Raw genomic sequence first — 26,650 nt, 5'->3', positions numbered from 1 at the left:
TTATTATTATGTTATATGATCATGACTTAGTTAATTATGCCACCTGACCATAATAATACGTACACATGCTCAGCCGATGATGTTGCATGTGAAAATGTAGTGTTTGATGTGTGGAAAAATCAAACGAAGTAGGATTAGAAATGCATGAAAAGATCAAACGAAATAGGATTAGAAATATAGAAACCCCAACATCAGATAGAGTTGGGGTAGCACCTACGTAAAAAAGATGCTCAACTGAGGTGATTGAAGTGTTGATACATTAAGTATGAGTGAGAGTTTTTCACATTTGATGAAAAAGTGGATATTAAACACTATATAAGTGATGTAATTCATATATTCGATGATTTAATGTTTTGGGTCAAGATGTGGTGTCTAATACACTTGTGTGGTTTTGCTTTTAGTCTAATATGATGATCCCCTAGACCGTCTCATGACCCAAGTGTGTAGTAGAGTCGTGGTTTGTGATGAAAAAATCTTGAGAGAAGCATACCTAGATGAATGACTAGTTAAATCGTGTAGTCGACATTGCTTAGTGTGATAAGAATATGTTGTTTTTTTTTAATAAGATTGGTGGTTGTTGTTCTTGTTATTGTTATATAACCAAATGTGAAAAAAAATTAAATCCTTAATATTTTGTGTAGATTTATTAAATTCTATACAAATTCAAGTCTTGTATTAGACGGGTTTGCATCCGGTCTTATTTAGTCACTCCCAAGAAAGAGGAAGTCAGAGATAGCCCGCAAAATTTGGTTATTTTAAGGCAAGATATTCAATGTAATAATCTTTGTGGTTGTCACATTCATAAAAGTTTCCCAAAATAGTAACATAAAAATAAAACCAAAAATGGCTGCTACTTGTTGTGCGAGAAAGATTGGATATGTACTATTCTTTTGTTTTGAACAACCAAAAAGAACCTTCAAACAATGTAAACAAATCAAAACCCAAAAAGTATTTTTGCTTGGAATAAACAAGTTTATGTTATCCTTTGATTAAAATATTTTTTTTAAATGCAAAAAACAAGCAACTTTTAATGGTTTCTTGCAAAGAAAGAAAAGATAAGCCTTTTTTGTTTTTATTATTATTATAGTGTTCATTGAAAGAACACCAAAGAGAGGAATGTGGTTACCAAAGAATCAATCAGAGAAGAAGGATGGTGGTGTAAATGGATTAATAGCAGTGGCAATAGACAAAGAAAAGGGGAGCCAAAATGCACTCAAATGGGCCATTGATAATCTCCTCTCAAGAAATTCAACTGTAATTCTCATCCATGTCAAAGTTTTGGCACCTTTTCTTTCTCCATCACCTTCTCTTTTCACCCTAAGTGAGTATATACCTTACACATATTATTATGACTATACACTTGTGACATCAAACTTGGATTATTATAATACAGAAAAATGCTAAATGCCATGATATATTGCTATTGAGACAAAAGTTGAACATATTATTATGATTATACACTTTGTACCATATCAAACTTGCATTATTATAATATAGAAAAATGCTAAATCTCACGATTTATTGCTATTGGGACAAAAGTTGAATGTTTTTAATGTAACTTGTTCGATTTTTCAACGAACACGTGTGGTGTATGGTTATGTGGATTGACTTCATGTGGTTTGCCACTTCATGATATGTTCGTGAATAATGATTTCATTGGAAATAACAATACTCTATAATATAATAATAACAAACTACATATGTGATGTGTTCGTGAATAATGATTTCATTAAAAATAACAATACTCTATAATATAATAATAACTAGTATGAGACCCGTGTTATGCAAAGCAAAATATTTACTGATAAAAACATATATAAGATCTTAATTTTAACAAGATCACGCATAGAAATATATGTAAAAAATGCATATCGCAAAAAATATTCAGGTTAAGTTTTTTTATTGTGTTATTGTTGATTATAAGCGATTGTAGGGATATGAATTGCAAAAGAATCACAGTTTTTTGGTAGTAAAACCTATGCATGGCATAATTATTGAGTTGCTACTCTTAATTATGGCTACAATATTGATTTCTCACTTGGTTGATTGCAGGGTCAGGGATAAGTATATTAAATAGTAATGAAAGTTTAACAATAGGTAAAGAAGCAGAAACTCAAAACAAAAACATTTTCCTTCCATATCGCGTCTTCTGCACGCGGAAAGATGTAAGTTATCTATGATTTTAGTGATCAAACATGATTGTGGAACTAAAACAACATATAAAGTTTTGACCTTTATTTAGAATTCCATACATTAAATAGAATCTTACCATCTATCTATTTTTTGTGTTTCTTATGGTAACATAGATTCAATGCAAGGATGTGTTACTTGAAGATGCAGATGTATCCAAAGCATTGATTGAATATGCTACTCAGGCAGGAATTGAGCATCTTGTTCTTGGCTCTTCAGCAAAAACTAGTTTGCTCAAGTATGCTGCATATCCATCTTTCTAAGTAGCATCACATTTTTGCAAATTTTACTTCTACCTTCTATTTTTCTACCATCCATTCTAAGAATAAAAAAATAAAAATAGTCAATGTGTTGATTTAAGATTTTTATTTCAACTTATGGTTATGTTATTTGATGTTTGCATTTATATATTGCCAAACATTAATAAAGCCTAATTCTAGCTTCTAAAATGCATAAAGTGTAAGTATGCATTCCATTTCTGAAGGAATTTTTTTTTGTTCTAATCAGAAGATTCAAGGTATCAGATATTCCTGGAACAGTATCAAAAGGGGCACCAGATTTCTGTACAGTCTATGTCATTGGCAAAGGAAAGATTCATTCGATGCGATCGGCTTCTCGTCCTGCTCCAACCATTTCCCCTCTACAAGTCAATCCAACTACTATCACACCATATCAATCAGACACAAATGTGGTGTTGTCACATAGTGAAAAAGGTTAGATTCATACCTTTATACATTTCATTCAATGATATGTGTAATATCAATATGTTTCTCACTAAGAAATGTGGTTTCTTTTAGAACAAGAAAGACATTCCTTTGACGATGGTGCACCGCATAAATCGCATGATGGAACAGAATCATTCACGTAAGTAACATTACTTAGCAAATGTTTTATTCTTGAATGGTTAAATAATCATCTGAATCCCTTAAATGAATCTCAGTATCTTGAGTAATTAGTCTATGCAGTTGCGTGCGAAAATAGATACCTTAGTTTTCCACACACAAAAAAAAATGTCATCTGAATAAAAAACAAAATGCTATTGGATGCAGGTCACCATTCACTAGGAAAGGTTACAATGGCAAACAATATATGGAAAGTTCTATGACAGATAGTGATATATCCTTTATAAGCACTGGAAGGGCGAGTATCGACCGAATGTTACCTCCATTGTGTAACAACTCAGAGGCAGGAATGTCAAACCCAAGGCTATCAAGTAGCTCAGAACCAGATGGAAACTACAGCTTTGAATCTATTTATCAAGGAAAAATGTCTTCAGATTTCAGCATTCCTCCTGAATTTACATCACTCTCATTCGATAGCGAAAGACTTTCGTCTTCTTCATCACAAGCTGTGGTAAGGAAACATAGCATTGCACATTTAGTATATATGTTCCAATTCACTTTTGAGAGCGACAAAAGTGAGTCTGAAAACTTAAAATCATTTTTTCTATGTTAGAATTGATTTTGTTTCTAGAGTTTATTCTAATTAGAAGCTATGATATGCAACTTTTGCCTCAAAACATGATTCTTTTATACTGTACTTTATTGTTCAACTCACTTCACGTGAACATATCAAACATAAATAACTTTAACTTAAACTCACTTTTAAACTCAATCAAAATCAATTTTTGTCGCCACAAAACCAAAGACACACTTGTATGTTTTGCAATACATGTGCATGTGGATAATCTAATCTTGTGCTGCAATTATAGGATGACATGGAGGCTGAAATGAGGAGATTAAAGTTGGAGCTCAAGCAAACAATGGAAATGTACAATACAGCTTGTAAAGAAGCACTTACAGCACAACAGAAGGTATGAATTCATATCTAGCTTCTCTCTGGAAGATCTTAATAGTATATAGTATATAAATCTCAAATTAAACAAATGTTATAGTGTTTCATAGATAACGCCTTATATTCATTCTAACAAAAATCTTTCACATAAAAATAAAAAAATTCTAATACAAAGGCTTAAAAGTTGATATATATGAGTGCATGGCACGGGTTACTACACTAGCAGGATATAAATCTTGAGACATGTTTTGCAATTTTCATGACAGGCGGTAGAACTTCAGCGCTGGAAATTAGAAGAAGAGAGGAAACTGGAAGAGGCGAGGCTAGCTGAGGAAGCTGCATTGGCAATTGCAGAAAAGGAGAAAGAAAAATCTAAAGCAGCCATTGAGGCTGCTGAAGCACAAAAGAGGATAGCAGAATTTGAAGCACAGAGAAGACTTCATGCAGAAATGAAAGCACTTAGAGAATCAGAAGAGAAGAAAAAAGTAATGGATGCTCTGGTAAATGTAGATATCAGGTATCGAAAGTATACGATCGAGGAGATCGAAGCTGCAACGAATTTTTTTTCGCAGTCTCTCAAGATTGGAGAAGGAGGATATGGTCCTGTTTTTAAGTGCCTTCTTGACCATACACCTGTTGCAGTTAAGGTTCTACGTCCCGATGCAGCTCAAGGAAGGTCACAGTTTCAACGAGAGGTAAGCACACAAACAAATCGCTACATGCAACACTACACATTCAATAAACTCTCCAGTATATATAGCTTATAAAAATAGCTTACGACTTATATGAAAAAATTAACCATATTTTTTCTTTCAGTATATAAGTAGCTTATACATTAGTACTAATGTGAGAATCACGCACTCAATAAGCGTTTAATTAAGTTGTTTATAATACACCTTAGTTGACATGATATCTTCACAGGTTGAGGTACTGAGCTGCATACGACATCCAAACATGGTTCTTCTCTTAGGAGCATGTCCAGAATACGGCTGCTTAGTATACGAGTACTTGTCGAACGGAAGCTTAGACGACTGCTTGTTTCACAAAGGCAACAGCCCACCACTTTCTTGGCAGCGAAGGTTCAAAATCGCAGCCGAAATCAGCACTGGCTTGCTTTTCCTTCACCAGACAAAACCAGAACCTATAGTACACAGAGACTTAAAACCAGGAAACATATTGTTAGACAGAAATTATGTAGCCAAAATCAGCGATGTCGGTTTGGCAAGACTAGTTCCACCATCTATCGCCGACAGCGTGACACAATACCGGTTGACAGCAACAGCAGGAACATTCTGTTACATAGATCCTGAGTATCAGCAGACAGGAATGTTGGGTGTGAAATCAGACATATACTCACTTGGAATCATTTTCCTTCAAATTTTGACAGCAAAATCACCAATGGGTTTGGCACATAATGTTGAAAGAGCAATTGAGAAAGGAACTTTTACTGAGATGTTGGATCCTTCAGTGACTGATTGGCCACTAGAGGATGCATTGACCTTAGCAAAAATTGCAGTTCAGTGTGCTGAGTTAAGAAGAAAAGATAGACCTGATCTTGGTAAAGTTGTACTACCAGAACTTGATAGATTGAGAGATCATGCTGAAAATAGTGCTGAATATAGTGATCAATATTCAACACTTAATAGTAGCTCTGTAAATATGTCACATGAGAGACAAGTTTCACTACAGCTGGTAAGTCTCTCTATACTGTTTAACAATATAGCAGTAGATAAGTTGAAACAATCTTAAAGTTACACCTATAATAAGAGTTTTTCTTTAGCAGGACCGGCTCAAGCTAGGGTTTTAGGCCTCAAAATTTTGGGTCTAAAAGAGAACTCAAAATTCAATTTAGTTAATGATTATATAATATGACAGATTAGTTATAAATGGTCACCGAACTCAATTGTTCAAAATAAGGGTCTCATGTCTATTCTAGTTCAAATTTGAATTTGATGTAGTAAAACTTGTTATTCCTTTTTTATTTAAAAAGGTCTCATCATAACATTCGCTATAGACCTCTAAACATGTTAGTGTGTGTGTAGTGTATGGTCTAAATTGGGTGTTATTCTTAATTGTTTTGATGAGCTTATCTGATGTTGACCTATTTGCAGGATGGATCTTGTCCTCCATTTCCTCACTCTGGGGAGATTAGAAGAAACACATCAGTTGGTGTTTGACTGACAAGTCAAAACAAGATCCTGTTGAACAAAACATAGAAAATTTGTTCAATGGATTGGTCTACAAAATTAAATGTAGATTACTTAGGTGGTTTGATGTTGTAGCAAGCTTGATTCTTCAAGTTGTGCCTTTTTTTTACTTATGTTAATATAGTCTGCATTAAAGGGGTAAGCATTTTAAAGATAGAAACTCAGAATGTTAATTCAGAGTCTCAATGTAAATATTTAACCAAAAAAGAGTTAATTTATATCATTATTAATTAATAAATCGCAATCACAAATTAAAAAAAGTAGTAATAAATATATACCTCGACCAAAGTGAGCAATAACAACATGGACTTCCTTCCTAGTAACTCTATAAAAGAGGACTTATAAAAATTGAAATAACAATAAGGTTTAACTTTGAGAAAATTGTTGTCCATATCCTAATTGCAACTATTTTATTGAAAGAAGTATTGATATTCATATTGATAATTTCCAAAAAAAGTTCATTAAAACTATATTGTGACCCGCACGATACTCAGATAGGTAATTTTTTTTATGTCTGCAAATAAATAAATCTATTTATTCTCTGAATGGTTAATAAGAAATTTAAAAATACTTGAACACGTGATTTCAACTTCTGTCCATAGTTTTTAATAAAGTTAATCGTTGAAAACCACTTTATTTCATATCTAATGCTGTCTACGCATTGAATAATCTGAAATGGTGGTTGTAATGTGAAATTTCATTTATTTATACCAAGTTCAAATACATTTATAGATCAACTTTTTTTCCCGTATTTTGAAATAAATTCATATATTACTAATAATAATTTCATAAAAATTGTGTTTACTTGAATTGGGAGTAAAATGTATTTCTCTCAGAGTTAAGATTTTGCATTCTTCTAGAAAATCCTAATATATTTATAATGGCAATAGAAAAATCACAACTTAAGCCTTATGTAGGTGGAAAATGAATTCCTGCAATGAAAATATACTTATTTATATTTATGCAAATTGTATAACTTGTGATGATGAATTTTTAGTATTTTAAATGTTCAAATCAAGTTGCACAAAACTAATGGAAATATTGAAAAATAAGGATGAATACATGATAAGTATATAAAAAGATAAATAAAGGCAATAGATAATTTGTTAAACATAACATATAACAGATTATACTCTAGCTTTTGTGCAACTCTATATTAATTTCTCTGAACATTGAATGTAGATATATATTTGAGTATGAATTGCATAACAAAAGAGCATTGAGCACATATATTTTCAGTGAAGAAAAAAAAATACAAGTTTTCACTATATTATATGTAACTTGACAAAACAAACTGTCATAACCTTAAACACTAGTGAAATCAAAGATACCAACTTACACCTTATTCAACATTAATACTCCAATAGACTTGAAAGATCACGCCTCTCTAATTTGTGTTTAATTTCAACTTTTCTTTTTAAGAATGGAAATAGCTAGAAATGAAAAAGAAAAAGTATTTAATTGCAATACTTTTTACTAACTTGAATTGTTTCTTTAACGACAACCCTTTATTGTGATTATACTCATCAGCAGAGGTGGGCTTGAAAGATTTGGCAACATTATCAATATTTCTCCAAGTTCCAACCCAAAGGGAGAAGTAATTTGTGAAGATAAATTTAAGCAATTATGTGAGATAAAATCAACTCAGTTTCACCAAAATCAAATAGAGAATACATCTCTTGTACTCCCAATGGATGCTTCTTTGGCTTCTGGTTCCAAATAGATATCCATGGCTACAAAGAAGATAGGACCTTTGAATCAAAAAGATTATATGATAGTGTGGTGGTTACATTGGTTAGAAAAAGAAGCTAAGAAATGGAAACTGGGAGTGCAAGAAACGCCTGTGGTGGGTCTTGTTCAGCACAAGGCTTATATTGTGCAAAGGTGGTTTCTGCAACGGAATTCATTATAAATATTAGGATGACAGGAACTTCATTAGAAAAACAAAATGCAAGCAAGCAGTGAAGGCATTAGCATCTGCTTGCATCAACTGTTAGATAGCTATGGCATGGTAGGATGTCCCTCCATCATCATTCCACCCATTATTAAAAACTAATCAGTTTTTAGTTTTCAGTTTAATGTAAATTTATTTTATTAAAAATCATAAATAAAACACCTTCTATCTTAGTTATAGATTATTGAATTCCAAATAATAATTATCTATACAATAATTTCTAAACATCACATAAAGCCAAAGTGAAATAAGTCACCCACAAGATAACTAGCAATAAGCCGAGTGAAATCTAAACAGTTGAAGATAAAGAAGTTTTAAAATAGGTTTTAACACGTGCCAGAATTAACACTATTAATTCCAACTTAAGTTTTGGATATATGTATGAATAAAATAAATAAAAATAACTGATTTTGTGTATTTTCCAAAAAATCATCGTTGGTGATAATAAGCAGCAAATATTTTGCCTTTCACGGCACCAAAGGAAAACAAGAACAAAATTATTAACATGAACTTGAGTCAATACTTTATAAATATACAGTAACGATAATAAAAACTACCCAAACAATACATAAAACTCACAGCTCTTTCTAGCAAAACATAGATCCCTTTGTTGAGTCCTTAAACCCTCTTTAGATCAAACAAAATAAATTACAACACAGTAAAAATAAAATAAAAATCAAGCCACAATACCGCAATAAAAAAAAAAAAAAAACCAGTTTGAATAGGACATGCTGTTGTGTGGAAGCAAAGAGAAATGTGATGCACATCAATGCCCCCAAAAGGCAACAACGCAACTGGCGAATCTGCACTGGTTAATGCATTAACGATAGTACATAAGCTGCTGTCTTGACGAATTACCAGTATATCCATCATACATGGCTTGGGATGCCCCAGAGTTTATACCCATTGAAGCAGGAGCTAGGCCATGCTGCCCAGACATTTGAAGAAGAGCTTGTCCTGAAAGGCCGGATACAGCAGCCTGACTCAAGGCCAGCTGGCGCTGATACGCCAACAACTCAGCAGGAGAATAGCCTTGGTTCATCCCTGCAGTAGGAAGTATTTGATATGGTTGTGCAGCAGGAGGAGGTAACGGATTTGAAGCTGTCCCAGGAGGCGTTGGTTTGCTACCCCATGAACACTGCACAAATCGAGTAAAATACTCACTCACATGAAAACTACTTTTTTTTTTTGTCAATGAAAACATTACTTCTACTCCCTGTTAAATAAAGTATAAGCAAAAATGAGATAAGAAAAGTTTATATATCAACTTTTTAACCCATTTTTGCTTATATTTCACGTCAAAAGCATTTTATCTTAGGCTGTGCACATTACTTCTTTTAAGTTAGGGTAACATAGGGGTATGAATAGGTGCAGGCATGTTTGTGTCAACACGAGTAACGTTATCAGGCTGTTGGCGAGAGGGAAAAAAGATCAACACATCCCTACTATTTAAAAAGGACTTTAGTAGGCACTATGATATAGAGCAAACACTAGCCCCAACACTGAAATTGCAATTAATTAACTGATCAGACAAGCAATAGGTGAAAGGCTTCTCACCTTCATAGTCTTCCCACGAACTGGTCTTCCATTAGCCATCTGAATGGCCAATGCTGCTTCCTCGTGAGTATTGTATCTGACAAATCCAAAACCTTTATCCCTCTGAACTCTGACTTCCTCAAGTACCCCAGCCCCCAATGCATGGAATTGACAATGGAGTTCAGCTTGTGTTACCTGTGACCTCAAAGCACACAATTGTAAGTTACATATCAAGAAGATTGTGAACCAAACATTTCATAATTTGTAAGAAATAGAAAGACTGTCATTCGGATCAGATTACATCTAGTTTGACATACATTAATAAAAAATTAGATACAAGGAAGAATTATTGCAATTTTCAATACCAAATAAAAACTTAGTTCAAAAAATAAGCATCATACATTCCTCAAAGCTGAACACAATGCTATAAATTTGTGGCTTTCAGTCAGAACTATTTTTATTCATTTGCTGATTGGACTAATAGAACATATGAAATATGCATTACTAAACTAATGGCTACCTTCTTTATTCAAATTAGGGGACGACTAAAATTTAGTGCAAAAACCTATAACATGAAAACATATTTTGTAAATAGCAGAAGAAAAAATTGGAAGCAGGGGGTTTCCCCTTTGAATTCATCGCTAATTGTCCATTGATGAGGTGCAAATCAAGTTGAATGTATGCATCACGCTCAAAACGAAACACAGTCACAAACCAGACCCCAAACACCCCTAGTTTAGACTAGTCAACATCAGATTCTTGCTTCTAGTTTTCACAGTGGAAACACATTGAAACACGGGAATTGTAATACAAATGTGTATCCAAACATAGCATTAGTAATGTTAAGCTGATAGTGATATAACAAAACCAGAAATGCAAGGGTAACTCAGATTCATTTTGTTGAAAAAAAGCAGGTCTTAATAACTCCTCCAAAACTATGTTTAAAACTAATACTAACTAAACCAACCAAACTAATCCCACTTAATACTTAAAACTAAATTGTTGCAGGGTGGCTTTGGTATTTATCTATAGTTTAGCTGTAGAAATCTTGTTAAAACAGAAACTAATGGGCTTAAGGCCCTAAACAGAATAGGGGCACAGCCCATTCTTATATAAACATATATGTCTAACACAAACAATAACCATAATATATAGTTCTTCCATTCATATAACTTACATCATGGGGAAGGTTGCCGACATAAACTGTGGTGTATGAAGGATTGTTTTCAGGAGCATCCTCATTATTGTTATCTTGACCTCCATCTGTAACACACATAAAAAACAACTATATTTATCTCTCAGCAATCCCAAAATTCCCAGCATATCTACAGAAGTGCGCAACAAACAAACTAACAAAGTAGCGAATGGGATCTCAATTCCAAACCAAGTAGCGAATGGGATCTCAATTCCCAGCATTCTAAACTTAGCTAAAGAAACAACAATATCCCAAAGAAGTAATGGACAACGCATAATGCAATACAAATAATTAATATTAGAATACTCAGCACGTTAACAAACAAGACTTACCAAAGTATCACTCATACTAAATTTTGTTTGCTGTGTTGTGTCTATATTAACTGCTGGGCTCTACAAATACCCTTTAACACTATTATACAAGACAAAGTACACAATACCATAAGCCCAATATGCTAACCAAGTATGCATCAAAACTGGTGTCTAAAACATCAAGCAATAAGATATCCAGTGCCATTTATTATATAAGGCAAGGTTTGTGTCTAACAAAAATGAACGCCCAAATTACGGATGATATCCTTTATACATTTTGATTAGTAAGACACCATTCAGGACAATGAATTTATAGCAACTTCCAGCCAACATTCTTGTTTCCAACACCGCCTAGTGAGAAAAGGCTTGGTTGTTGTTGTCTTCAACCAAATTTACATGGATTAACATATATAGGCTCTGAATTTCAGCTATTTAGAAAGGTGCTTAGAAAGGTGCATCATACCTGAAGATCCATTTGTAAGCACAACAGCATTTTGGTTGTCATTGTTCTTCTCCTCCATTGAACTGGTACCAGCTCCTTTAGTTGCCCAATTGCATCTTATTTGCCTATTTCCCAGCCATTTACCTACATGATGCAAGAAACACCACAAGTTGGAAGGGACAAAGTTAAATAACAAACAGAAGCATGAACAAACAGTATGAGAGTAAACAATAAAATGTCTAACCTGTCATATCATTTATGGCACTTTGGGCATCCTGCATATTAATTGCATAAAGATAAATCATTTCACTAATTCAAGCATTTCGATGATTTTTTATAAGAATAAGTTTATTTTTGTACTAGTTTGTCAAGCTAAACAGGGAAAACAAATGCAGGTCAATGATAATGATCGTTGAAAACTATATTTCAGGATGGTTTATTGGTCAATCTCTCAGGTATATCCCAGCATACAGAATAAGCAATACCTGATGATCGCGGAAAGAAACAAAACCATATCCTTTTGAGCGACCAGTTTTGTGATCCCACATAACCCTAGCATCACTGCAAATAATAAGAGAAAGGATGGAAAAGTAAGGTTCAAAAACCAAAATGTCTTGCAAGACTGAGAAACCCCTAGTGAAGTTAACTACCCCATATTACCTAACTTTCTTCAACTTGCCACCGCTAACAAGGACTACAACATTAATCGTCAAAAACAAAATACCTATTCTAGTGACCCAAAAAAATTGCAATAAAGGGGGAAAAAGCAATGAGGAACTCACGAACAACTAGGATAGACTGAGAAGCATGCAAATAAAGTTGCATCAGTAACCTCTGGACTCAAATCACCAACAAATACATTGAAGTGCCCTGATGATTTTGAACTAAAAATTAAAGGAATATACAACTGAAAATTAAAAAGAAAAAGAATGCCCCCAAGAAGCAAAATAATCAAAACCAACAATAGATAGTGCATTTAAAGGTAACCTGACGTATCCTCCCTACTGCTATTGGCATATGCCCAGTTCACCTTAAGAGCTTGACCATATCTGCAATTGGAAATAACAAAAAGAGTAAACTATTATGGTGTTGCTATATATTAAGGAAAATTTAAAGACATGTCAAGGGTTAAAACTATCAGTAGAATCTGTCAAGAACTCAAGATAGAATGAATGAAACAACTGTAGAGTCATCATAATAATACTCCCTCCGGACTTATTATAAGCAAAAGCAACTACCTACACACAGACTAAGAATAGTGGTTAATCTCATTAACTTTCTTGATGTAATCAAAAGAATAATTGCTTTTTGCCACACTACCCTTTCTTTTCTTGGTGTTTTGGGAATAATAGCATTAAATAGAGTGAAATTAATCAGATTTTGCTTGTAATTTGGACTACCAAAAATGACTTATTTTTCTTATATGAGACGAGTAGTATATACATTCCCAAGTAAGTGAAAAATGATAATCATTCATCAATCTCCAGAAAAGCCAGATGGAGAATGCCTTCACAGTTCACATGCTATACAAATATGCAATAGAACCAGAATAAACATGAATTGAACATAATGCTTACAGTTGTCGTCCATGCAATGTCATTATTGCAAGGGCTGCGGATGCTCGATCATGGTAGTCCACAAAACCATAAGAGGACTGTAACAGTAATTTCACCAAAAAACAACAGAAATCAGCAGAAACCAACAAAGGAGGGATCAAGGGTAGAAATAAGGACTAGAAAAATAATATAGTACATACGGATGCTACTAGACTAAGAGCAACTGTCAGGAGAATTTTACTGCGCACCCGACAACAATGGACTTATAACACACAAGCAGGATCTATGTACCTATAACCTCCTTAGCATTTGTATTCTCTCTCTCTCTCTCTCTCTCTCTCAGCTTTCAACACATAATTCCAAGTTAGAGAAGCCTATCTTATATGCTTACACTATCAAAGCCGGTATCATGATAGATAAGTGGCCAATAATTTGGACGAGGACAAGATACCATTACTCCATTCATCAAGCAGTAGAGTTCTCTAGAAGGGAGATGGCAAAAAACTTTATTGGCAAAGGGCAGGCCACCATCACCAAACAATTTTTGTACCGAGTACTAATACGCTTTTCTTTATTGGAATATGATGCATACCATTGTAGAATTCCTTGACAACCTATCACCTTTGCAGGATAAAGAACTCAAGGTATTGGGAAAAACTCAAGTCTCCCATAGAAAAGAGCTAAGATCTGAACAGAGTTTATAAAAAAAAGACACATTGTTCACCTTACAAGCCGAGTTTGTAATGATGAGTTAGGTTCAATCCAAAAACCGATTATGGTATTGAAGTCTATTGATTGGGTCACCCCCCATATTATCCAAGCACCAAGCACAATAGTGCTAGGCATGAGAAGGTGTTGGGAATTACCCAAGTCCCCCCACATTGGAAAAAGATAAGGACTTTAAATTTTTTTATAAAAAAAGACATCTGTCACCATACAGGTCAGTTTTTTAAAGATTAGTTACGCAATTTAAAAGTCTAATGCAAGGAGAGTTCCCACAAAGAAAATTTGAGTGAAGTATGCAAAACAGACATTTAATTGTTAAGACAAGGCTAATTAAAAAGAGGACATATATGAGTTAAAAATAGTAATATTATATATGATCATCACTCATCAGCAAATAACATTTGAGTTGAATTCTGAATCAAACCTTTTCTTTTCTTATGAGCTTGCACCCAGCAAGAGGACCGGCACTCTGAAAAACTTCTGCGAGAAGTTTATCCGTGACATTTACATGAATATTTCCTACATAACTGAAAGCATGTAACTTCAGATTAATTAGGTATCAAAGTTGAAAACTACACTACAACAGGTAATCAGTAGCATCAAAATTATCTCTCACGGATTCGGATCAATTAAAAGCACCATTATGTACAAGAAATTTGCATCTACAGTTAGAAATCATGTCCCAAAAAGGAAAAATTCCCATACTTGGGAACAAACACAAAACAAAACTGAGGACAAAAAACATATAAAAGCAGAAAGAAATCGAACACTCACACACTACGGCATGCAGAAGCATCAAAACCGGGAGGCAGATTTCCACTTGGAACAGGCTCCATCTACAAAATTTTCAAAAACAACTAATATTAACAAAGGGGAAAAAGATAAGAAGGTTCTGATAACTATAGGATGATACCTTAAATAGAACCATAGAAAAGTATTAAAAAAATCCAATCTTTCCTTGATAGAAAAAGACTAAACTATTTCTCGATGCCTCTCAAAAAAAAAAAAGTGTCAAACTAATAACACAAATGGTAAATCCTCAATTTCATAAAACAATTAGTTTACATAAAAACTAACCAAACAATCGTCCATTTGTATGCTCTGTATGTCCATAGGTTAACTATTCTTTACATTTCTTCAATAGACTCCAGTGGACTAGAGAAATTTTCAGCAAGTGTTGTGTTCTTTCTATTGGGATATATGTTGAAGACCTAAAAGTGCTGGCAAGTTATATATTCTATCTAATTGGAAAGTTGTAGATGGTTTATTATTGTGTAAAAATATCAAGAAATACAATTGACACACAAAACACAAACGATTATTCCAACTGATTGCCAAAATCTACTGTTGAAAATGGAAATGGAAATGGAAAACACGTGAAAAAACGCAATTTGGTGAAGAAATGTAGCATTGAAAAGGGAAAAGGAAGGAAATGACGTACCTGAGTCATGGCAGCGGCGGCAAGCATGCCAGGGTGATGGTACATCTGCTGTTGTTGAAGCAAAGCTTGCTGCATGAGGGCTTGCTGTTGTTGCTGCAACTTTAGCCTCTGTTGCATATTCTTCTTCTTATTCTCTCTCCTTGCCGCGATTCAGAGAGATTGAATAATTGATTTCTGAAAATAGATAGATGAACAAAGAAAGAGGAATCGAATGAAAACGTGTGTAATAATCGCGATAATTTAGAAATAAAGAGAAATCGTGAAAATGATAAGAATAATCGCAAATCGGGGATTGAAATCTGGAGTAAAGGGAAAGGAAAGGGAGAAATTTGTCTGACCGTGGTGATTTGTGAGAGATGGAAGTGGTGGGTAATGGGTATTGGTTGTTGGTGCTTCCCAAATCGTGGATTTTGTTTGGAAATTGCAGTGTCCTCTCTCTCTCTCTCTCTCTCTCTCTCTCTCTCTTTCTTCTCGTCTCGTCTTGATTTCCCAATCAATGTTAATCTCTCTCTCTCTCTCTCTCCTCTCAATCCATCTCCATCCACTACCACTCTAACTCAACCCGGGACGGACCGGTTCGGATCTTTCTACTCGGATTAATACTACCTCTTATTTCATTTCATTTATTTATAAGAGAAACAATAAAATACATGTAGCCATTTATTATTTTTCATTTTTTTATTTTATTGGAAATTGTGAAACATTTTTAAAAAGTGAAATATTAAATACATTAATAACAAACAAATTTGATTGAAAATTATAATATAACTAGTAAATTCTTTATTACTCTATAATTTATTTCTAATTTAATATACTTCAAACACCAAATCAACTTTATCACTTGAAAAGACAAAATATATAATATAAAAAATAATTTAATAATAAATAAACTTTAAAAATTGTAATTTTTTCTAAAAAATAAAATCCAAAAAATTTCTAATAATTAAGATCGAATGATATTTATTTTATTTGAATATAAATGAAGAAAAACTATTATATGTGATATTAAAGTGTAAATTGGTTTTAAACTCACGTCTAATTCAAGATCATGTATTATGTTAGATAATCATGGTCAATATTTTAAAAATCAGACTAGAGATTGAACTGACAAGAATTTTGGATAGGGTGAAATTATGTTACGTTGAACTAGGTTTTGCGAAACTTGAGTGTGGTCTAAATTAAAAATATAATACTTGATTTTGACATATTACTTGTCAAAGATCCATTGCTAAAGTCTAGTATGACCTTTTTTTAAAGTCTGACAATGTTTAAGAACATGTTTAAAATCCTAATTCACTATTGTTTTATGAAAATCTACACCATTGATTGCACAAGTTTTTGTAAATAGATGAACAAAATAGCATGTCAATTATATTAAGTTATATTTTGACATATAACATATCCTTTTATAATATCTAATATTATATTACATTGTATTTCAATTATATTTTACAATAATACATTTAAATATGTCAAACATCAAGATAGATCGTTATGTTAAAAATAAACTTTTAAAATCTAACGACCTAATATGCTAGACCATAGACTAATGTCGGTCGATCTGACCTATTTCCCCTAACTACAAAACACGATTTAATAAATCGATCGGTTGAATCAAATGTATAGAAAAATAATAGATAAATTTAAAGTTAGTCCTAATATTCAATAGAAAAAAAAAAGTTTGGCCGAATACTTTTATTTCAGAAGAATGGTTTAAAAAACATAACAAGGAGCATAAGTTAGGCCTAAAACTACCATAATCATTTTGTCAAAGGAAAATGTTCATTTGCACCTCTATTTTGTCCATTTGTCTCCTATACCTTGTCGAAAATTGAAATTTAGTAGTGTATTTTACACTATCAAAATCTATAATAAAAACGAGTAAACGTAAGAGTTAGATGAACATTCATCTTTATCAAAACATCTTCAATCTTTTATTTACTTAAAGATGATTTAATATCATATCGTTACTATTTTAAAATACAATTACATAGCAAGTTTGTGTAACAATTTAAGTTTTATGAGATATAAGTGTAAAATTAATTTACAAAAACAATGTATCTTCATTAAATTATATATTTTCTTGTCAAAAAACTAAACCATATATTTTAAAAGTTAAGTGGTGGTATGATTACAAATCCCCAAATCAAATAGATGGAGATTCATCTTATAGTAAAAAAATAATATTGAGATTTTGACATAGCAAAAAAATAATATATAGAATTCATATTGATTGGTTAATAAGAGACAATAAATTAAAATATGAAATGTTCTGTATAGAAATAGCTTGTGATAATTAACAAATCAATTACCTAATTATTTATTAACAACCACTAACAGTGTAATTAACTTCTACTAAGTATTAATTAACTTTATAAACATTAATCATTTCTACTTCACTATGTAAAACATTTTCATCTAATAAGAAATCAACAATTTGTCATGTCACACAATTAACTTCAGCATATATTATTACAAAAGTAGTGGGATTTACCGAAATACAAAATTCTCGTGTCATGATATATCTCATATTTTCTCATTATGATATCAATGGTCACATTTTTTTTATAGATTCCCTCCACCATAAGTAACCCTTCTCACTGTAGATTATTAGAAACAATTAGAACGAAGACTTAAAATTAGGTTTAAATATGCAATAATTATGCAAAATGTAAACTTTTTCATTTTAGTCTTCAATCCTTAACATTGTTAGTTTTTTAATGGTTGTTATTAATAACTTTAAATATAGTCCCAACAAAATCAAAGAAATATGGTTTTAGTTTCTGCAGAATAAAAAATATTTTAGTCCCTGCAAAATGCAAGAAGTTTGATTTTAATCCTTACATAATAAAAAAAATTGTTTTATTTTCATGTACGATGTTTTTAATAAATTATAATTTTTATAATTTTTAGTTAGAAGATATGAAAATATTAAACTTTATTAATTGATTAATTACAAACATTTATCAAAAGTATGATTATATGTTCTATCACCTTTTTTAGCGACTTATTTCCACACACACAAAATAACGTAAAAAATTATAGTTAATGTATTATAATTTTTTTTTTTATGTCGACAATATCAAAAAAACACTTATTCTTACTAATTCTTTATTGACTAATGCATGATTTTTATAATCCATTTATAATTAATATACTATAATTATTCCTATTTTTATATAGAAGACATACAAAAAAATTAACTAATTGATTATAAATAAATATATGTTTCGAGTATGAATTGTACTTTTCAAAAACTTATTTTGCGATTCATTTTTCATAAATAAAGAAAAAATGTGAAAAGTTTGAGTGTTAAAAAATTATAATTATTGTATTATTTGGTATCATTTTTATGTTGACGATATTAATAAAATAGTAATTTTAACTAACTATTTTGTGACAATAATTTATTGTATATGATTTTTATAATTAAAGAATTCATAATTTTTGTTTCCATTTTTATTATACAACATAAAAATAAGAATAATTATAATATAATAGTTATAATTTTGTTCGCACTCTAGATTTTTCATTTTTTTTCTTTTGAAAATGAGCTGCAAAATAAGTTAATGGAACTTACAATTCATACAAGAAACAATTGTTTGTGCATAATTAATTAGTTAAATGTAATATTTTTATGTCTTTTAAATAAAATAGATTAAAAATAGTAATTCCAAATGTATTGTCAAAAACATGCACGAACCAATGTTTGTCAATAAATAAATTGATAAAATTTGTTTTTTTTTTTTAATATTGCCAACATAAAAACAAAAACAATTATAATGTATTAACTATAAAATTTTCACATCATTTGTTTGAAAATAAGTGCTAAAAAAGTAGGTCAAACATATAATCTTACTCGAGATAAATCTTTGTCATTTATCAATTGACCAAAATTAATATTTTTTAATATCTTCTAAATAAAAATGATGATAATTATAATTTACTATAACAAGTGTACATAGGACTAAAACAGTTTTTTTTAGGGACTGTACCAAATTTATTGAATTTTATTGTGATTATGACTAAGTTTAAAGTAATTAGTTACTCAAATATTAAAAGGTTAAACATTACAGACGAAAATAAAAATATTTATATTTTGAGAAATTATATCTAAAAAAGATTATTTTGTATTGACTAAAATTAAATTTATTGTATTTTATAAAGATTAATTATATATTTAAGCATTTTTTTACTCAATTGTATATTTAAATCTTCAAATTATAACGTAAAATATTTATTGTCTTTAAGACTAACTTTATCAATAAAAAAAAAACATAAATACAAACTTTACTAATAAAAAGCATAAAAATACAAATGCATATTAAGTACACATAATATTGATAGTCACTGTAAACTATTTAATGTAGCATATAGTTTATTTAATTGTCACATTATGTAAATTGAGTGTCAATAGAGTATTGGATAAATATGTGGGATTTCTTTTCCTCATATATTCCTTTTTGATATTTTTTTTTTCAAATACTACTATGAAACTAATATATCAAAATGATATATTTTTTAAAACTTTCAAAAAGTTATTGGACGAGGATGCAATCATCTAAATGATTTTTTTTTCTATGGTTGCATCTCATCTAGATGCGTATTTTGTTTAACAAAGTGAAAAATATAACAAACTAATACATAAAATATGATAAAAATAATAAATAAATAAATAAATAAAAAGTAGATTATATTAATAAATTCAACAAAATACATTAAATGGAGAAAAATACATCAAAAATGAAGTTAAGTAGACGTGACAACAACGTTTGAACAATAATTCTTATTATAACAATAGAATCGACATAACTCACACTTTATTCGTACTCTTTATGTCTTGTCTATTTATATTATAATATGTTTACTCTTTTGATGATGTTTCTTGAGTGACTCTCCTTATTTAAGAACGATGATGTCACCAAATATATGCGTCATTTATCTTTTTTAGTCTTTTATCTTTTTTTCTTATCGATTTAGTCATTTATTTTAATTTTAAGTGACAATTTGATCTTTTATGTTTTAAAATGTCAACAATGTTATCTTTATATATATATATATAAATTCATCAAAATTTTCAAACAAAACTCATAAACTTAATTATCATCTTCAATATAATGCAAATTTCATAAAATTCATAACTTAAATCTTTAAATAAATTCATATTTTCATTCTTTATTTGATGAATTTGATGTTGTTGGAGATGAAAATATGAGTTTATTTGAATATTTGAGTTATGTATTTAATGAAATTTGCATTATATTATAGATGATAGTTAATTTTATGGGTTTCGTTTGAAATTTTTTATGAATTTTTTGAATTTTTCTAAAAAAATGATAACATTGCTGACATTTTAAAACATAAAATATCAAATTGTCACTTAAAATTAAAACAAATGACCAAATTGGAAAGAAAAAAAAAAGATAAATGACTAAAACTTGAACTAAAATTAAATTAAGAAACCGCATGTGCTATTTAACATAAATTTTATTATAGTTTCTTATTTTTAAAACTAACTACTCAATATATCACTAATATTATTATATTTTTCTTATTTTTTCAACATATTTAACTCCTGTGGTCTAAATTTTAGTCAAGTTCTTCATAACGACATATAAAAATACCAAAAAACAATTGACCATATTATAATTGAGGAAGTAAGATATTCGTTCATACTTATTTACATTTTTTATACTTCTTTCTTATATTTGCTTTAACATATTTTTACATATTAGTTTTATTAGAGATTGTAACTCGGGTTTCCACATGACGTTCCTGAAGAAGAGATTGACATAGACTGCATGTATCTATATACATTGCTATCATACTATTGAAAAACATCTTACACATAGGATAACACTTCAATTTGACTTCCATAAACAAATACCTAGATGACATGAAAGCTTGAGGTCGACACGAGGCGTAACAGTGATGATAATTTGGATTGGGTTTGAAAGGAATAGATTAAACATTGGAATGACGTAGGAATCACATATTACAAGTTCAGTTCGTATAAGCTGTTTTACACAACATATAATATATGAATTGATTTAGGCAACCCAACATATTATTTATGTTCGTCGAACAATATTTGCGTGATCCATGTTTGCATTCGCCAACATAGTCTCATGTTGATTCACAAGAACAAACATGCATTAAACCACATAATCGTATACATCATCGTCTCACGTACATACCTAACTATACATTTCATATTATGACCCACCAACACCACGTGTACATATACCCGGAGAAATACTTACTCACTATTACGTTTCGTCAATGCCAATAATAAAAATCTCAAATTATTCAACAAAATGTAAGATTTTATATAATTTATTTGTAACTCATTGCACAACTTCTAAGTCGGCTCATGCTGCTTTTTATTCTATTTATAACTCCGAAGTTTAAATTTGTATGGAGACACGTGGTAGTAACTCTAATCCACACATAAATCCTTCAATAATTAAGAATGACGATAAATAACATGATCACAATGAGAATCATTCAAAACAATCTTAAGTCGTTTAAAAAATTAGACAAATTTAACGACCTCCTAAATGTGAAAGTGAGAACATTTAGGTGAACATGATTAATTAAATTTTGATTTTTTTTTCTTCTCTATTTAATATATTTTGTTTAATTTATTAATATAATATAGTTTTTTTTTATTATTATACTTTTTATTTGTAAAAAAAAGTAAAACACATATTTAGATGGTTGAATCTCTATTATACGATATCTTAAAGACCGAAAAAAAATTAAATTAGAGATGGTGGCATATCCAAACAATTATCTCCAAAATAAAAAAAAGATGTATATTAATTTTAAAGTAGAATATTTTGATTTTCTTTTCAAAAGAGATATATAAAAAAAATCATATCATGTAGAATTTCAAAAATTAGGAACTAAAAGTGCAATTAATTTAAGCGGAAAAGAAAATTGTCTTATCTAATTGACTTGTGGCTGTGGTGCACACTCTGGTGGTAGCAACGAAATTGTGATTAGTGAATGGTGAAAACTATTGCGTAGGGTAATGACCACGGTGATGCACGGGAGTCTCCATCATGCTCCGATTTTGGGGAACCACCAAACCTTTGCCATGCCGATACGCCAGCTGTTTCCTCCTTATTTTATTTATTTATTTATTTATTTTCTCATTATTTTTTTACTACTTTATGCTTCCTCACTCTTTCTTCCAACTATCCTTTTCTTTCCAGTTTCCAATTTCACTGTCACCTCTTTCCTTTTTCCTCACTCGTTATTTCCACCTTTTTTTTTTTATTATTAAATTTCTTAGCAGACATGTAAACCAACCTTTACCAGGTATTATCTTCATTTTTATTCTTTTTATTTATTCGTCGTAATTATTATTAGATTCGATTACTTAATTCGATTTTCTCCGATTCATGACGTTCTTAGCATAGCTTTTGATTCAATTTTCGTTTCAGGGTTTGATTTTGGATTTTATTATCCTAAACTAAACGGTGGTAATTCGATTCGATCTCATTTTTCACATTAATCAGCCATGGAGATCCGTGCCGATGCAGAAACTAGTTCATATTCAAGGTTTTTCTTCGTTATTGGTTAATTACCTTACATTTACTTGATTCGCTGCTATAATGTGTAATTAACAGCTACTATAAGCTAATTGCATGATTCTTTTGTTTTGAAGCAGTTTGTTTGCGGCATTGTCATATGGAATTGCATCAATGGCAATGGTCTTTATCAATAAAGCTGTTCTCATGCAGTATGCGCATTCAATGACTCTTCTCACTTTGCAGGTATCATATTGGCTACTACTAGTAAAAATAAATAAAAACAACCTTTTGCAATTTTCACCTGTATTAAGAGAAGTGGTGTAGTTAGGATATTTAATGCTAAACCTTTTGTATACTGATGTGTTCAACTCAGATTTCCCCCAAGTATATATTAATTAGTGACAAAGATGATCACTTTAGCCAAAGAAAACTTTCTAAAATAGGTGTCACTTTATATTTATAATGTAATAGTAAGTATTTTATTTCAATTCTACCCTCAAATTAATACTATGTGCATCACTTTCAAATCAATTATACTCTACTATGCATTTATGATAATAGTTAACATCCAATAGTTAATAATAATAATTTTGTAAAATTGTTACACTATTATTTATTTATAATTTTTCTTAATCTGTAGAAAAAATTCTTAAATGACACTCAACAAGGTGCCGAGGGAGTATTGTTTTATACCATTCATTTTTTGTTTTTTGTTGTTGTCTTTCTTAGCAACTGGTTACCACCTTGCTTATACACATTGGTCGAAATATGGGTTATACAAGAGCAAGAGGAGTGGATATGGCAACGGCCAAGCAACTACTCCCGGTTTCATTTTTCTATAATGCAAATGTCGCATTTGCTTTGGCCAGTTTGAAAGGAGTCAATATCCCAATGTATATTGCAATTAAGAGGCTTACACCGCTTGCTGTACTTATCGCTGGATGTTTCTTGGGGAAGGGGAGGCCTTCAACTCAGGTAATGGTTTCTATCATTTCTTAATTTTTTGTTTGTAAATGTCAAATTTTTGTTTATTCCATCACCTTTTAAGCTAGTTTATGAAAATTAAACAAAGATCAAAGAGGGTTATTAGAAAAAGCATTTATTATGGCTTTTGTCGATGTTTTGATTTGAAGAGGGCATTTAAGCTGGTAACACAACTTTGATCTTCACGTGGAAACATTAATCCCTAACAGATTATAAATTTGGAGAAGGAAATGAACCTTATGCAACAGTAGTGAAAGTATCAAGGTGTTATTGTTCATTTTGACATACATTAGCACGGAGATCGTAATAAAATTAAAGTGTGGGTTTAATGCCAAAGTTGTTGCTTTTTGTTTCATATGTCATCTGATTAGGTGCTTACTAAGACGGTTGATAACATTTTATCTTAAGGAGTTTATTTATGGTAGAACAGCCCTTACAAAATCTCAACGTTAACTACTAATGTATTTAATGTGTGGGCTGTAGTTTTGATTTCACAACCAATTTTTGTAGAGTTTACACTCAATAGAACATGGTGTACCTTTCTGTCAAATATCAGGTGACTCTCTCAGTGATATTGACAGCTGCTGGAGTTCTCATAGCGGCCCTTGGAGATTTTTCCTTCGATCTTTTTGGGTATAGCATGGCTTTCATTTCTGTTTTCTTCCAGGTGATATGCTTGATATTTAGTTGTTCCTAATCCTTAAAATGGAGTGATGGATACTGTAATTGTGCACTCTTTTCTCATAGTGTTGCTACTCTCCAATGCAGACCATGTACCTTGTGCTAGTTGAAAAATCTGGCGCTGAGAATGGACTTTCATCAGTGGAAATCATGTTCTACAATAGTTTCTTATCTGTTCCATTTTTGATGTTTCTTATTATAGCCACAGGGGAATTCCCAAATTCTTTATCTGTATTATTTGCAAAGGTCAGACAGACTCTTAACCTGTTTCTTAGTATTTAAATTGATTCACAACTACCATGGTATGGATTTTGGCATTTAGGGTTTAGGGACATCATGGGGAAATAAAATAGGGATAATGGTGTGAGGTGATCGCTTGATGTGTGTTAAAAAGCAAGTTAAAGACATTTTGGTGGGAGTAACTTTTGATTTTTTTATGAAAGATGGGTCTGATCCAGTAATCGAAAACTTCTGTCTATAGTAAACTAGATGCTCTATAATTATAAATTAACTGTAGATCCATTGACAGTTTATTCAGTTCTAAATTAAAGCCCTGGCCGACAATGTGTATTTCTCAAGTGACAGTGAATTAAAGATTGTAGCAACTTTGTTGTGATGGTTGACATCTGAAACAATAGCTTGCAACATATTTTGGAAAAGCTGAAAGTTTGCATATACTCCTGATAATGTGACATAGCTCTGTCTATAATAAACTAGATACTATATAATTATAAATTAATTGTCAAATCAATTGACAGTTTATTCTGTTCTAAATTAAAGCCCTGGCAAAGTGTACTTCTCAAGTGAGAATAAATCACAAATTATAGAAACTTTGTGGTGATGGTTGACATCTGAAACAATAGTTTACAGTATATTTTGGAAAGGCTATAAGTTTGCATATATCTGACAATGCGACATAGCAATGTCATTATTATTTAGTGATATGTTGATGCGAAAGCTAATATCTAACTTAAAATTTGTTTTCTTTCGCAGAGTTATTCCTTTTCATTTTTGGTGATCCTTATTCTTTCGTTGGTAATGGGAATTGTTCTCAATTACACCATGTTCCTGTGCACAATTGTTAATTCTGCTTTAACTACAACTATTGTGGGCGTTCTTAAAGGAGTTGGTTCCACGGTAAGCTAGGAGTGATCCTGTGTTTGCCATTAAATTTTCTGTCACAGCACAAAAACTTGAATTTGCAATAATTATCCTGGCACCTATTGATACATAGACATTATCCATCCATCAAAGTATTTTACTTATTGCTTAAGTTTGTTTCTTATTATTTCTTCAGACCCTTGGTTTCGTCTTACTGGGTGGTGTTCAAGTCCATGCTTTGAATGTGACTGGATTGGTTATCAATACAGCTGGTGGTGTGTGGTATTCATTTGCTAAATATCAGCAGAAAAAAAGTAAGACAGTGAAGCTAGTCACAGATGTGGAGGCTCATCGTAAATAGAAGTGGTTTTGATGATTCACCACAAAAACCATCGGTTGCTTAATTGTTTCTTTTTCTTTAATTTGATTTATTAGTTGTATAATTGTATTTGTAGTTCAATCTCTCATCATTTTACAGTAATCAGAGATTCACATAGTTGGAGGCCTCAGAGTTACGTAGTATACTGACACGATATTCAAAAGCCAATAAAATAATTGGACTTCTGTTGTGCAAATACAGCAGAATATCAGATTAGGGCATTATGGGTGGTGTCTTTTTTATTTTATGCTCTGGACTCAGGAATGTGAATTTTGTTCCATGGTTTGTAGTAAAACTTTGGTCCCAACAACTAACAAGGTGCAGATTGGCATTCTTGTAGTCGTACTTTGTACATGTACATGTGTGATCACCCTGCCTCGCCCCTCCCACAAATAAGTATATCATTTTTTTCTTCTTGTAATTTGGGATAGAGTATTAGATAAGCTAACGACCTAATAGGTTGATATAATTTAGTTCTATTTTAATATTTAATACAACAATTTTGAGAATTTAATTTTATAATATGATATTATAATCAAAATCCATTTTATAATAATATATTTAAATTTGTTCAAAAATTAATATATTTAGTGTGCTGAAATTACAAAAAAG

At 31.1% G+C, this 26,650-nt stretch overlaps 3 protein-coding genes across 5 annotated transcripts; 2 read left to right on the top strand and 1 right to left on the bottom strand.

Moving 5' to 3' along the window:
- The first annotated feature begins 71 nt into the window (after positions 1-71).
- LOC101490936 (U-box domain-containing protein 52-like) lies at positions 72-6,236 on the top strand. Of its 2 annotated transcripts, none has more exons than XM_004501166.4 (10): positions 72-1,321; positions 2,053-2,165; positions 2,307-2,428; positions 2,698-2,903; positions 2,988-3,054; positions 3,240-3,543; positions 3,902-4,003; positions 4,251-4,679; positions 4,906-5,676; positions 6,096-6,236. In XM_004501166.4, exons 1-10 carry the CDS (start codon positions 1,117-1,119, stop codon positions 6,159-6,161), a joined length of 2,385 nt encoding a protein of 794 aa, XP_004501223.1. In that variant the 5' UTR covers positions 72-1,116; the 3' UTR covers positions 6,162-6,236. The 2 variants fall into 2 exon arrangements, with proteins under 2 accessions (XP_004501223.1, XP_027190554.1); XM_027334753.2 differs by lacking the exon at positions 72-1,321 and adding an exon at positions 1,355-1,888.
- A 2,391-nt stretch (positions 6,237-8,627) lies between these two features.
- Positions 8,628-15,917, bottom strand: LOC101491252 (oligouridylate-binding protein 1-like). The gene is made up of 13 exons (XM_004501167.4): positions 15,691-15,917; positions 15,353-15,526; positions 14,686-14,747; positions 14,336-14,438; positions 13,207-13,283; positions 12,617-12,678; positions 12,412-12,499; positions 12,115-12,190; positions 11,874-11,904; positions 11,651-11,773; positions 10,859-10,944; positions 9,703-9,876; positions 8,628-9,283 (listed from the first exon to the last, which is right to left on the bottom strand). Exons 2-13 carry the CDS (start codon positions 15,467-15,469, stop codon positions 8,966-8,968), a joined length of 1,317 nt encoding a protein of 438 aa, XP_004501224.1. The 5' UTR covers positions 15,470-15,526; positions 15,691-15,917; the 3' UTR covers positions 8,628-8,965.
- A 6,621-nt stretch (positions 15,918-22,538) lies between these two features.
- LOC101491574 (UDP-galactose/UDP-glucose transporter 7) lies at positions 22,539-26,396 on the top strand. 2 transcript variants are annotated; one of them, XM_004501169.4, is made up of 8 exons: positions 22,539-22,678; positions 22,804-22,921; positions 23,031-23,136; positions 23,623-23,868; positions 24,434-24,544; positions 24,646-24,804; positions 25,552-25,695; positions 25,856-26,396. In XM_004501169.4, the coding sequence occupies exons 2-8, from the start codon at positions 22,881-22,883 to the stop codon at positions 26,018-26,020; spliced, it is 972 nt and encodes a 323-aa protein (XP_004501226.1). In that variant the 5' UTR covers positions 22,539-22,678; positions 22,804-22,880; the 3' UTR covers positions 26,021-26,396. The 2 variants fall into 2 exon arrangements, with proteins under 2 accessions (XP_004501226.1, XP_027190808.1); XM_027335007.2 differs by having other exon boundaries at positions 23,028-23,136.
- The last annotated feature ends 254 nt before the right edge of the window (positions 26,397-26,650 follow it).

Source organism: Cicer arietinum, chromosome 5, assembly GCF_000331145.2.
Source record: "Cicer arietinum cultivar CDC Frontier isolate Library 1 chromosome 5, Cicar.CDCFrontier_v2.0, whole genome shotgun sequence".
In the NCBI taxonomy this organism is placed as follows: Eukaryota; Viridiplantae; Streptophyta; class Magnoliopsida; order Fabales; family Fabaceae; genus Cicer; species Cicer arietinum.
Note: the sequence above shows the minus strand (reverse complement) of the source record. Positions and strands in the feature narration are given on the sequence as shown.